The sequence below is a fragment of the Bombina bombina genome, chromosome 1 (assembly GCF_027579735.1).
Source record: "Bombina bombina isolate aBomBom1 chromosome 1, aBomBom1.pri, whole genome shotgun sequence".
Classification (NCBI taxonomy): domain Eukaryota; kingdom Metazoa; phylum Chordata; class Amphibia; order Anura; family Bombinatoridae; genus Bombina; species Bombina bombina.
Genome location: NC_069499.1, coordinates 255909518 through 255924091, shown reverse-complemented (window position 1 = coordinate 255924091; position 14574 = coordinate 255909518). Strand labels below are relative to the sequence as shown.

Below are 14574 nucleotides of genomic sequence, written 5' to 3'. Positions count from 1 at the left end.
AAATCCTTACCTTCTGAGGATGCCAATTTTCCTGAACTCTCGAAGATCCTCAGACCGTGCACAAAACTAACAGGCTCGCATTTGTGGAAATTACTAACCACACTGGCTGAAGAAAAGAGGAACTGCAAATGAGGCAGCCACCATGAGACCAACAACTTTCATACAATAATCAACGAAAGGGGGAAAATTCAGCTGATCTGTCATGGACAAACGCATAATCACTGAATCGATTATGGACCCCAGAAGACACACAAGTCTGAGGAGCTGAGTGGCTCTCTGGAAGATTTATATTTCAACAATAACTCTGAATCAACTAAGTGTGAGAGACAGAAAAATGTAAAGAGGGAGCTGAACTAGAAGATCATCCAAGTAAGGAGCTACAGAGCTTAGTTTGAACTACAGACAAAAGAGCTCCCAGTACTTTTTAAAAAAAACTCTGGGTGCTATAGCCAGACCAAAGGGGAGGGCTACAAACTGATAATGCTAGTCTAGAAAAGCAAATCTCAGGAATTTCACATGATCCCTGTGAAAAGGGATATGTAAATAAGCATCTTAGTCTATGGTAGACATAAACTGACCCTTGTTCACTAAAGGAAGTAAAGTGCAAATTGTCTTAATTTTTAAACTAGGAACTATGAAGTTGTAACTGGAGCAATCACTCACATTATTTCCATTTCGCTGAAACAAGCCTAAAAACATGGGCTTTTATAGGATTTTAATGCAACTCAGACAGAAAGAATCTTCCCAAAAAGGCCTTGAATGAAAGCTTATTTGACACCCCTGGAAATGATTAGCAATACCCAGAGATCCTGAACAGGTCTCTCTCAAGCCACCCTGAATGAGACTCAATCTGCCTGGTATGGGGTATGGAGGCTGCACCTTTATATGGTCTTGGAGGGTGGGTTTAACCTCTTGGACTGAAACGATAAGCTTGCCCTAACATTATTTATTTGGGGACCAAAAAGCTCTCTTACCCCTAGTGACTGCAGCAATAAAAGGGAAAGAAAAGTAAAAAGGAAAAAAATGCAATCTAAATCAGCTAATGAAGCATTTTTAGCATTAAATGTGAATTATTTCCACAGCTGCATCACAAATAAAGCTATTTGCTGTTCTCAGGAGATTTTGATACTGAATATCATTCAAAAAGCTTTCCCTAGAAATAAGCAGTATAAGCTACACAGGTAACATTGACAGCAGGTTGAAATATAAAGCCTTCAAGCTGAAAGGATTGCCTATCATCTTCCAGAGGAATAGTGGTACACCTGGCAAGATTGGAAATAGCTGCATTCACCTTAGGAATAGTTTATTAAATCTCTGTATTAACAGAAGGAAGAGGAAACAGGTTTAAACTTTAAACTTAACAGATTGAACAAATACATGGCTTCTATCATTCCATAGAAATTAGTCCGGCACAGGAAAAGAAAAGTAAATTTATGCTTACCTGATAAATTAATTTCTTCTATGGTACGACGAGTCCACGGATTCATTTTTTGCTTGTGGGATATTATCCTCCTGCTAACAGGAAGTGGCAAAGAGCACCACAGCAGAGCTGTCTATATAGTTCCTCCCTTAGCTCCACCCCCCAGTCATTCGACCAAAGGTACAGGAAGAAAAAGGAGAAACTAAAAGGTGCAGAGGTGACTGAAGTTTAAAATAAAAAAATATAATCTGTCTTAAAATGACAGGGCGGGCTGTGGACTCGTCGTACCATAGAAGATATTAATTTATCAGGTAAGCATAAATTTACTTTTCTTCTATAAGGTACAACGAGTCCACGGATTCATCCTTTACTTGTGGGATACAATACCAAAGCTACAGGACACGGATGAATGGGAGGGACAAGACAGATGGCCAAACAGAAGGCACCACTGCTTGAAAAACTTTTCTCCCCAAAATAGCCTCCGAAGAAGCAAAAGTATCAAATTTGGAAAATTTGGAAAAGGTATGAAGCAAAGACCAAGTCGCAATCTTACAAATCTGTTCAACAGAAGCATCATTTTTAAAAGCCCATGTGGAAGCCACTGCTCTAGTAGAGTGAGCTGTAATTCTTTCAGGAGGCTGCTGTCCAGAAGTCTTGTATGCCAAACGAATGATGCTTTTCAGCCAAAAAGAAAGAGAGGTAGCCGTAGCTTTTTGACCTCTACGTTTTCCAGAATAGACAACAAACAAAGAAGATGTTTGATGGAAATCTTTGGTCGCTTGCAAGTAAAACTTCAAAGCACGAACCACGTCCAAGTTGTGCAACGGACGCTCCTTCTTAGAGTAAGGATTAGGACACAGAGAAGGAACAATCTCCTGATTAATATTCCGAGGAATGGAATGAAGAGCTCGGCAGGTGGTTAAAATCTTTGATTTCCTGACCTCCGTCAGAAAAAAATTTTTACATTCACCTTCCACCCGTGAGATCTTAGAAAAGCCAACACGATGTCCGTGTGAGATTTGGCTAGTTGGTAAGTTGACGCCTGAATTAAGATATCGTCCAGATAAGGCCCCACTGCTATGCCCCGCGGCCTTAGATCCGCCAAAAGGGACCCTAGCACTTTTGTGAAAATTCTGGGAGCTGTGGCCAACCCGAAGGGAAGAGCCACAAACTGGTAATGCTTGTCCAGGAAGGCGAACCTGAGGAACTGGTGATAATCTTTGTGGATAGGGATGTGTAGATACGCATCCTTTAAGTCCACGGTGGTCATATATTGACCCTCCTGGATCATTGGTCTCCATCTTGAAGGATGGGACTCTGAGGAATTTGCTTAGGTCTTTGGTCTGAAGGTTCCATCTTTCTTGGGAACCACAAAAAGATTGGAGTAAAACCCCTGCCCCTGTTCTGTTTTCGGAACTGGGCAGATCACTCCCATGGTATATAGGTCTTCTACACAGTGTAAAAATGCCTTTCTTTTTGTCTGGTTTACAGACAATTGAGAAAGATGGAATCTCCCCCTTGGAGGAGAATCTTTGAAATCTAGAAGATACCCCTGGGTTACGATTTCTAACGCCCAGGAATCCTGAACGTCTCTTGCCCAAGCCTGAGCAAAGAGAGAATGTCTGCCCCCTACTAGATCCGGTCCCGGATCAGGGGCTACCCTTTTATGCTGTCTTGGTGGCAGCAGCGGGCTTCTTGGCCTGTTTACCTTTGTTCCAAGTCTGGTTAGGTCTCCAGACCGACTTGGATTGAGCAGAATTCCCCTCTTGTTTTGCAGCAGGGGAAGAGGTAGAGGGACCACCTTTGAAGTTTCGAAAGGAACGAAAATTATTTTGTTTGGTCCTCATCTTATTTGTCTTATCCTGAGGAAGGGCATGGCCTTTTCCTCCAGTGATGTCTGAAATGATCTCTTTCAGTTCAGGCCCGAATAGGGTCTTACCTTTGAAAGGGATGGCTAAAAGCTTAGATTTTGACGACACATCAGTAGACTAGGACTTAAGCCATAACTCTCTACGCGCTAAAATGCCAAAACCTGAATTCTTTGACGCTAATTTAGCCAGTTGAAAAGCAGCATCTGTAATGAAAGAATTAGCTAGCTTGAGAGCCCTAATTCTATCCAGAATATCATCCAATGGGGTCTCAACCTGAAGAGCCTCCTCCAGAGCCTTGAACCAAAAAGCAGCTGCAGTAGTTACCGGAACAATGCACGCTATAGGTTGCAGAAGAAAACCCTGATGAATAAATATTTTCTTTAGGAGACCCTCTAATTTTTTATCCATAGGATCTTTGAAAGCACAACTGTCCTCAATAGGTATAGTTGTACGCTTAGCCAGGGTAGAAATAGCTCCATCCACCTTAGGGACCGTCTGCCACGAGTCGCGCATGGTGTCTGATATGGGAAACATTTTCTTAAAAGTAGGAGGGGGAGAGAACGGAACACCTGGTCTATCCCAATCCTTAGTAACAATGTCCGAAATCCTCTTAGGGACCAGAAAAACATCAGTGTAGGCAGGAACCTCTAGATATCTGTCCATTTTACAAAATTTCTCTGGAATTAAAATAGGGTCACAATCATCCAGAGTCGCTAAAACCTCCCTAAACAATAAGCGGAGGTGTTCTAGTTTAAATTTAAAAGCCGTCATATCTGAGTCTGTCTGAAGGAACATCTTTCCTGAATCAGAAATCTCTCCCTCAGACAGCAAATCCCTCACCCCCAACTCAGAACATTGTGAGGGTACATCGGATAAGGCTAATAAAGCGTCAGAGGGCTCAGCATTTACTCTCACACCAGACCTACTGCGCTTCCCCTGCAACCCAGGCAGCTTAGATAAAACATCTGTGAGGGTAGTATTCATAACTGCGGCCATATCTTGCAGGGTGAAAGAATTAGACTCACTAGAAGTACTTGGCGTCGCTTGTGCGGGCGTTAATGGTTGTGGCACTTGGGGAGAATTAGATGGCATAACCCGATTCCCTTCTGACTGAGAATCATCCTGCGACATACTTTTGGTAGCTAAAATATGTTCTTTGCAATTTATTGCCCTTTCAGTGCATGAGGGACACATTTTAAGTGGGGGTTCCACAATATTCTGATATATTACCAAACATATACAGTTGAGGATGAAAGCATATTTTTAAATATATTTTTAAATTAACAATACCAGAAAAAAGGATCATGAATTTAATTGGAGGATAAAGGCTCAGAAGTGATTTGTAAAAACACTTCATGTGGCATAACGTCAAAAAGGTGGTACGGACAAATAATTAGGCATAAGGCTATGCCAGGCATATGCATAAAGCTATCATTAGAAAAAAAGCTTTGTGCAAAGCACAAACCACTGCATTTCATCATGTATGTTGAAAGAGAGAGAAAGAAAGACAAAGATATCAGGAGGAATATGTTTGCACTTTTGTAAGTGCATGTGATTGTAAAGAACTGAGCAAACCGACATTAAGATGGGCTGCAGTTTTCATTGTATATTCAGCATATTAAAGGGATATTAAACAGTGCTCCTTTGGCAAAAACAAATATGTTAAATTAAAGTAAACATAAAGAAACAGATTGTGTAAAAAACAGCAAACAACTTACTTGTTTTGTTGCAAAATGAGCACTTAGAAATTCTCAGTGTACCCACCCTTCTTAGGATAAGAGAGCCAACATGCTTGTTCTGATCATAAGCAAATCTGTCTCCCTGTTTGTTTATAGTCTATTCACTTAACAATAAACCAACTCATGTTAACTCTAGAAGTTTTATGCCATCAAGCTAGATACATTTTCCTTTAGAGACCACAGCCTCCTTGTAGGGCTGTGAAAGGAAGTAATGGACACCGCACAAATTAAAGTAAAAAAAAAAAAAGAAATAAAAGGTGAAATCCATTTAAAATGATAAATCATAACAAAATTATTTCTATTAAGTATAGGCTAGTGCTTTTTTTTGTATTACAACAATGAAAGAGACTGTTTCACATCCCCTTTAAGGGTATCATGCTTATTTTCTCTACATAATAAAACATATACATATATAGCAATAATAATTGTCATTGCAATTTGCCTTGGGTATATCTCACAATGTTAGATGAAAATTCCTATTACTAGAGCAGCATGTGGCAGCACTTAAAGCAACACATTTATATGGTTACCTGAAGAATTGCAACCTCATTACGGAGTTGACTCTCCTGCTTAGTAGGAAATCGCAACTTGTCAATTATTTTTATAGCCACATCTCGACCAGTCTTTCTGTGCTTTCCTAAGTTGAAAAATAAAAGACAAAATATTTTCCACTCAAGAAAAGAAAAAATAATTACTGTTACTTAAATAGCAATTATAATTATGTCTCTCAAAAGTGTTTCATACCTCCATATACAATGCCAAACTGCCCAGACCCAAGGACTTCGTCTGGAAAGATCTGATACACAGAACTGATATCCTATGGGGACAACAAAAGTTTTCATTTTATGTTTAATAATGCAGGGAACTTAAATAGACAGTGAAGCGTTGCAAAAGTTCTTCAAGCTAAATAAATGTTTTAAAAGTCTGTAAAATTAATTTTTCTAGCAAATTTGCTTTGTTTTGTAGTAAAGGGACACACTCCTTTTTTCTTTTTCCTCTGCTGTAAAACATTAAAAGCAGATATAAACGAGCTCCTGAACTGATCATCCAATCACGGTGCAAAATGTAGCAGGGTCTGCATTTTAAATTCCACGGTGTGAACTCCACCTCTGGGAGACTTGAAAATTATAATTTAAGTTAATAATAGGCCTGTGCATTTGTGTACTTCGTTAGCAAACAAATGACAAAAAATAGCATTTTCATCTTGTGAAAGTGCAACACACAAAAATCTGTGCAAATCCAGATCTTTGAGTGTTGCACTTTCACAAGAAGTAATCTGGCTGGTGGCCATTTTCGGCATTCATTTGCTAACAAAGTACATGAAATGAATAAAAGCGCATCAAAAACATAATTTATGTAAGAACTTACCTGATAAATTCATTTCTGTCATATTGGCAAGAGTCCATGAGCTAGTGACATATGGGATATACAATCCTACCAGGAGGGGCAAAGTTTCCCAAACCTCAAAATGCCTATAAATACACCCCTCACCACACCCACAATTCAGTTTAACGAATAGCCAAGTAGTGGGGTGATAAAATAAGGAGTAAAAAAGCATACAAAAAGAGGAACTGGAAAAATAATTGTGCTTTTATACAAAAATCATAAGCACCAAAAAAAGGGTGGGCCTCATGGACTCTTGCCAATATGAAAGAAATGAATTTATCAGGTAATTTCTAATTGGCAAGAGTCCATGAGCTAGTGACGTATGGGATAGAAATACCCAAGATGTGGAAAATCACAGAAGAGTCACTAGAAAGGGAGGGATAAAATAAAAACAGAATTTATGCTTACCTGATAAATTACTTTCTCCAACGGTGTGTCCGGTCCACGGCGTCATCCATTACTTGTGGGAAATATTCTCCCCCACAGGGAAAGGCAAGGAGAGCACACAGAAAGAGCTGTCTATATAGCTCCCCCTCTGGCTCCGCCCCCCAGTCATTCGACCGACGGTTAGGAGAAAAAGGAGAAACTATAGGGTGCCATGGTGACTGTAGTGTATAAAGAAAAAAATTTTCAACCTGATTAGGAAACCAGGGCGGGCCGTGGACCGGACACACCGTTGGAGAAAGTAATTTATCAGGTAAGCATAAATTCTGTTTTCTCCAACATTGGTGTGTCCGGTCCATGGCGTCATCCATTACTTGTGGGAACCAATACCAAAGCTTTAGGACACGGATGAAGGGAGGGAGCAAATCAGGTTACCTAAATGGAAGGCACAAGGTTTTGCAAGCCGTTTCTCCCAAAAATAGCCTCCGAAGAAGCATAAGTATCAAATTTGTAGAATTTGGCAAAAGTGTGCAGAGAGGACCAAGTCGCTGCCTTACATATCTGATCAACAGAAGCCTCGTTCTTGTAGGCCCAAGTGGAAGCCACAGCCCTAGTAGAGTGAGCTGTGATTCGGTCAGGAGGTTGCCGCCCGGCAGTCTCATAAGCCAATCGGATAATGCTTTTCAGCCAGAAAGAGAGAGAGGTAGCAGTAGCTTTTTGACCTCTCCTCTTACCAGAGTAAACGACAAACAAAGATGAGGTTTGTCTAAAATCTTTTGTTGCTTCTAAGTAGAACTTTAAAGCACGAACAACATCTAAATTGTGTAATAAACGTTCCTTCTTTGAAACTGGATTCGGACACAGAGAAGGAACAACTATTTCCTGGTTAATATTCTTGTTGGAAACAAATTTTGGAAGAAAACCAGGCTTAGTACGCAAAACAACCTTATCTGAATGAAAAACCAGATAGGGTGGATTACATTGCAAAGCAGATAATTCAGAAACTCTTCTAGCAGAAGAAATAGCAACCAAAAACAGAACTTTCCAAGATAATAACTTAATATCTATGGAATGTAAAGGTTCAAACGGAACCCCTTGAAGAACTGAAAGAACTAAATTTAGACTCCAAGGAGGAGTCATGGGTCTGTAAACAGGCTTGATTCTAACCAAGGCCTGAACAAAAGCTTGTACATCTGTCACAGCTGCCAGTCGTTTGTGTAACAAGACAGATAAAGCAGAAATCTGTCCTTTTAGAGAACTAGCTGACAACCCTTTATCCAAACCTTTTTGGAGAAAGGAGAGAATCTTTAATCTTACTCCAGGAGAATCCCTTGGATTCACACCAGCAGATATATTTTTTCCAGGTTGAACGACCAAGGCGCCACTAATGCATCCACTAGAGTCGCCTTGGGATCCCTGGATCTGGACCCGTAGCAAGGAATCTTGAAGTTCTGATGGGACGCCATTAGATCCATGTCTGGAATGCCCCATAATTGGGTTAACTGAGCAAAGACCTCCGGGTGGAGTTCCCACTCCCCCGGATGGAAAGTCTGACGACTCAAATAGTCCGCTTCCCAGTTGTCTACTCCTGGGATGTGAATAGCAGATAGATGGCAGGAGTGATTCTCTGCCCATTGGATAATCTTGGTTACTTCTTTCATCGCTAGGGAACTCTTTGTTCCCCCCTGATGATTGATGTACGCAACAGTCGTTATGTTGTCCGACTGAAATCTTATGAACCTGGCTTCTGCTAGCTGAGGCCAAGCCAGGAGCGCATAGAATATTGCTCTTAGTTCCAAAATGTTTATCGGGAGAAGCGACTCTTCCCGAGACCATAGGCCCTGAGCTTTCAGGGAGTCCTAGACCGCGCCCCACCCCAAGAGGCTGGCGTCGGTCGTGACTATGACCCACTCCGGTCTGCGGAAACTCATTCCCTGAGACAGGTGATCCTGGGTCAACCACCAGAGAAGTGAGTCCCTGGTTACCTGGTCTACTTGAATTTTGGGAGACAAGTCTGTATAGTCCCCATTCCACTGATTGAGCATGCACAGCTGTAATGGTCTTAGATGAATTCGAGCAAAAGGAACCACGTCCATTGCTGCGACCATTAGTCCTATTACTTCCATGCACTGAGCTATGGAGGGTTGAGGAATAGAATGAAGAACTCAACAACCGTTTAGAAGCTTTAGCTTTCTGACTTCTGTCAGGAAGATCTTCATTTCCACAGAATCTATTATTGTTCCCAGAAAAGGAACCCTTGTGGACGATGACAGTGAACTCTTTTCTATGTTCACCTTCCACCCGTGAGATCTGAGAAAAGCCAACACAATGTCTGTGTGGGCCCTTGCTTTGGAAAGAGACGACGCTTGGATTAGGATGTCGTCTAGATAAGGTGCTACAGCGATGCCCCTCGGCCTTAGGACCGCTAGAAGGGACCCTAGCACCTTTGTGAAAATTCTGGGAGCGGTGGCTAAACCAAATGGAAGAGCCACGAACTGGTAATGTTTGTCCAGAAAGGCGAACCTCAGGAACTGATGATGAGTTTTGTTGATTGGAATATGCAGATACGCATCCTTTAGATCCACGGAAGTCAAATATTGACCCTGCTGGATTGTTGACAAGATTGTCCGAATGGTTTCCATTTTGAAGGATGGAACACTGAGGAACTTGTTTAATATCTTTAAATCCAGAATTGGACTGAAATTTCCCTCTTTTTTGGGAACCACAAACAGGTTTGAGTAAAAACCTAGACCTTGTTCCCCGGAGGGGACTGGGTTTATCACTCCCATCTTTGATAGGTCTCTTACACAATGTAAGAATGCCTGTTTCTTTATCTGGTCTGAAGATAAGCGAGACAGGTGGAACCTTCCCCTTGGAGGAAGTCCCTTGAACTCTAGCAGGTATCCCTTGGAGACTATCTCTAGTGCCCAGGGATCCGGAACATCTCTTGCCTGAGCGAAGAGAGATAGTCTGCCCCCTACCAGATCCGGTCCCGGATCGGGGGCTACCCCTTCATGCTGTCTTGGTAGCAGCAGCAGGTTTCTTGGTCTGTTTACCCTTGTTCCAGCCTTGCATGGGCTTCCAAGGGGGTTTGGGCTGGGCCGCGTTACCTTCTTGTCTAGCGGCAGTGGAGTTATTAGCCGGTCCGTTCCTGAAATTGCGAAAGGAACGAAAATTAGACTTGTTCTTAGCCTTAAAAGGCCTATCCTGTGGGAGGGCATGGCCCTTACCCCCAGTGATGTTTGAAATAATTTCCTTCAATTCCGGCCCAAAAAGGGTCTTACCCTTGAAAGGAATATTCAGTAACTTAGTCTTGGACGACACGTCTGCCGACCAGGATTTTAGCCAAAGCGCCCTCCGCGGGGAGGTTGGGAGTTGATGGGCTCCGTAAAATATATGTTTTTAACTTAGCAGGAACAAATCTTTTTCTAACTATTTAAACTTAATTCGTCAAGCTTATTAGCAGCTCAAATACTGGAATATAGCTATTGCTATTCTTAAAAGCCCAGACGAATTACTTTGATTATAAAGATTGGGGACAGTCAGATAAAACTTAAACCGCTGTTACTAGAAGCAGTATAAGCTATATCACCAGGTTATGGTTACAAGGAGAGACTTATAGGTTTACAAAGAGAAACTCATAGATAATATGGTTATGGTTACAAGGAGAGACTTATAGACAATGATATGTACAAGGAGATATAGCTAAACGTCAAAAGTATTATAGGTACCATTAAATTCCGGTGCTACTATACACAATATTGCTATCTCTCTATGGTGAATATGGGGTATATGGCTCTCTGTAACTGTATACATAAGTAACCTGTTTTGTTACTAAATAAGCTTATCTAGCTACTAAATCGTCATTTGTGACACTGATATAAATAATATGTGTGGTTAATTCCTAAGTGAGATCAACGTGATACAAGCTAACGTGTGCACACAATATTTAAAACTGGTTAACACTATACCATACTATAGTATTGAATACACCATTGCATACAATAGCAATGGTCTAATATATTTAGCAATACTACTATATGAGTTACCACGTAATTGGATGTTAGTGTAGTAACACTTAATATTACTGAAATAAATGTTTATGGCTTTCCCTTACATGTTACCAACCAGACAAAAGTGAGTGAGTGGAATTAATATATAGTATTGACCACACTATAACATACAATAGTGTTGGTGTAACATACATAGCAATACTATTATATATGTAACCACGTGATTGGATGAGAGTTTAGTAGTACACTATGTTACATATTGGATAAAATTACCTTTAACCAGTCGGTGACTGAAACACTCAGGAGCCAATTCTTGAACTTGACTCTATAAATGAGCGAATAACTATAATTTGGTCCAGGAGTGATATCCTTCTATACAATCTAACTGGTACAAAATATAGATGTATATTCATGCATCAAGAGAAGTTGTGCTACTAATATCCTAATTTCCCAGAGTATATACATTTGACTTTAAGGGATTTATTTTTAATATCTAACTGAGTCACAGTTATTTCTGACCAATTTATAAGTGCACAATATACACCCCGACTTAAGTGTGATATAATCATGAGGGTTTGATACCAGTTACGAATAGTTAACGACGCTCTCTATACCTCACAGATTATGTGAATTTGATGTACATGGTATACCACAATATGCCATAACCACTTCACCTTGTGAACACCAATTCTGTGCACGACTAGCTATGGAACAAATAGTATATTTAGCAAGCTGTGATTGATTGTGTATTACCACGAATAGAAAGACTTATACAAATTTGATTATCTGGAGTTACCATCTAGATATATCAATATCTTTAATCTAATACAGTTTCATCGTTAGTGATAAAATTACTAACATATAGAAATAACACAATAGTTGGAGCACCTAGAGATACTAACCGAATATATTAATATCTCTGACGATATATAATTTTACACAAAGTGTTACCCTCACCACTGTCCCTAATCAGATTGATTCTAGTTTCTGTAATTTTAATTGTTTTGTCCTATCCTTTTAATAAGTCCCAATAAAAGTTATATTTTAATAGCCTAGTTTATCCGCCACTCAATACTCTGTCGATATTACCAATCAAGGGAATTTGAGTGCTACACATATGTACCTTTTGTAAGAGGTTATTCCTCTTAGTTGTTTTTTGTCCGGCCCAAAAAGGGTCTTACCCTTGAAAGGAATATTAAGTAACTTAGTCTTGGACAACACATCTGCCGACCAGGATTTTAGCCAAAGCGCCCTTCGCACTACTATAGCAAAACCTGAGTTTTTCGCCGCCAATTTCGTTATTTGAAAGGCGGCATCCAATATAAAGGAATTAGCTAATTTTAATGCGTGAATTCTGTCCATGACTTCTTCATAGGAAGTCTCTTTCTGGAGCGGCCTTTCTAGTTCCTCGAACCAAAAGGACGCCGCTGAAGTGACAGTAATAACACACGTAGCTGGTTGAAGGATGAACCCTTGCTGAACAAAAATCTTTTTAAGCAATCCTTCCAATTTTTTATCCATAGGATCTTTGAAAGCGCAGCTATCCTCTATAGGAATAGTGGTGTGCTTCGCTAGTGTTGAAACAGCTCCCTCAACCTTTGGGACCGTCTGCCATGCGTCCCTTCTAGGGTCTACTATGGGAAACATTTTCTTAAATATAGGAGGTGGGGCAAAGGGTACACCTGGCTTCTCCCACTCCTTTTCCACTATGTTCGCTACCCTTTTGGGTATTGGAAAAGCGTCGTCGTGCACTGGGACCTCTAAAAATTTGTCCAATTTGCACAACTTCTCTGGTACTACCATAGAATCACAGTCATCCAGAGTAGCTAATACCTCCTTTAGCAAAGCGCGGAGATGTTCTAGCTTAAACTTAAATGCTACTATATCAGGTTCTGCCTGTTGAGAAATCTTTCCTGAGTCTGAAATTTCACCCTCAGACAGCCCTTCCCTCACAGCCAATTCCGATTGATGTGAGGGTAAAATAGATAAAGCATCGTCAGCGTCTGATTGTTCATCCCTTTTATCTGTATTTAAAGCAGAACAATCACGCTTTCTCTGAAATGCTGGCAGTTTGGATAAAAGATTTGCTATAGAATTATCCACTACTGCTGTTAATTGTTGCATAGAAATAAGCACTGGCGCGCTAGGTGTCGCCTGCGCGGGCAAAGCTGGTGTAGACACAGAAGGAGAGGATGTAGAACTATCCCCACTACCTTCATTAGATAAATCATCTTGGGCAACATTATGAAATGTAACAGAGCTGTCCTCATTTTGTTTTGCTATGGCACAATTATCACAAACACTCGAAGGGGGAACCACATATGTCTCTACACACACAGAACATAGGTTATCTGATGGCACAGACATGTTAAACAGATTTAGGCAGGCAAACAATGCAATAAAAACGATTTTAAACAAAAACGTTACTGTCTCTTTAAATAATAAAATGACACACTTTATTTCTGAATGTTCAAAAAACTATGAAGGCAATATCCGATTTTTCCGAAATTTGGACCCCAGTGTCTTAATGCTTAGAAAGTATTGCACAGTAAATATGGAGACTCTAGCTCTTAAAACAAGAAAAGCTAATTGTTGGATTTAACCGTTTTTATACACCACAATCCCTGCTACAGCATTGCTGCAGCTTTTACCTTTCTTAGGGGTCAATCATCCACAGAAATAAGCCTTCTGGAGTCACTTTCTGAGCCACAGGACCCTCTCACATGGAACTGCATGCACTGCCTTGAAATTAACTGAAGTGCCAAAATGAGGCCTCCTTCCTCAGTACACTAGAGTGAAGGGGCCTTCCTGACTAGATTTAGGTGTCTAAAGCAAGCCAGATCAATAAAAAACGTCCCCAAGTGTATATGAGCTTATAAAACATTTCAATTGCCATCATATTGTAATAAAAAACAATCGATTTGGCCCCTGACAGTGTCTACCAGCATAAAAATCAAAAAGGGGAAGCCTGTTATCTTTTTTGCTGAGGTGAAAGAAAAATGGCTTACCGTTTTCCCTGAGGGGAAAAATGACTCATCTAGCATTAGCCTGTGTTGTTAGAAGGAGACTAGTCATACCTGAAGCAGATAAGTCTGCAAACTGTTACCCCCAACTGAAGTTCTCTGGTTTCAACAGTCCTGCGTGGTAACAGAAATGGATTTTAGTTACTTGTGCTAAAATCATAGCCCTCTTAAACAGAAATCTTCATCACTTTTCTGTTGTAGAGTAAATAGTACAAGCCAGCACTATTTTAAAATAAACTCTTGATAGAAGAATAAAAAACTACAACTAACACCACAAACTCCTCACCATCCCCGTGGAGATGCTACTTGTTCAGAGCGGCAAGGAGAATGACTGGGGGGCGGAGCCAGAGGGGGAGCTATATGGACAGCTCTTGCTGTGTGCTCTCCTTGCCTTTCCCTGTGGGGGAGAATATTTCCCACAAGTAATGGATGACGCCGTGGACCGGACACACCAATGTTGGAGAAAACAGCTATTTCCACTGAAAAAATTAAATCCACACACAAAAAAAAAATATATAAGTTTTTCTTATAAATTTCACATAAATTACAAGAATTTTTTTTTTAAATCATAAGCAGAAGAATCAAACTGAGACAGCTGCCTGAAGAACTTTTCTACCAAAGACTGCTTCAGAAGAAGCAAATACATAAAAATCGTACAATTTAGTATATGTATGCAAAGAAGACCAAGTTGCTGCTTTGCAAATCTGATCAACCGAAGCTTCATTCTTAAAAGCCAAA

The 14574-nt window shown here is 40.4% G+C and overlaps 1 protein-coding gene across 1 annotated transcript in view; it reads right to left on the bottom strand.

Moving 5' to 3' along the window:
• Positions 1-14574, bottom strand: part of PRKD1 (protein kinase D1) — a 503446-nt gene that overhangs the window by 54626 nt on the left and 434246 nt on the right. The window contains 2 exon segments of the mRNA XM_053697941.1: positions 5561-5667; positions 5775-5847. Of these exon segments, the coding sequence (XP_053553916.1) occupies positions 5561-5667; positions 5775-5847 (180 nt within the window).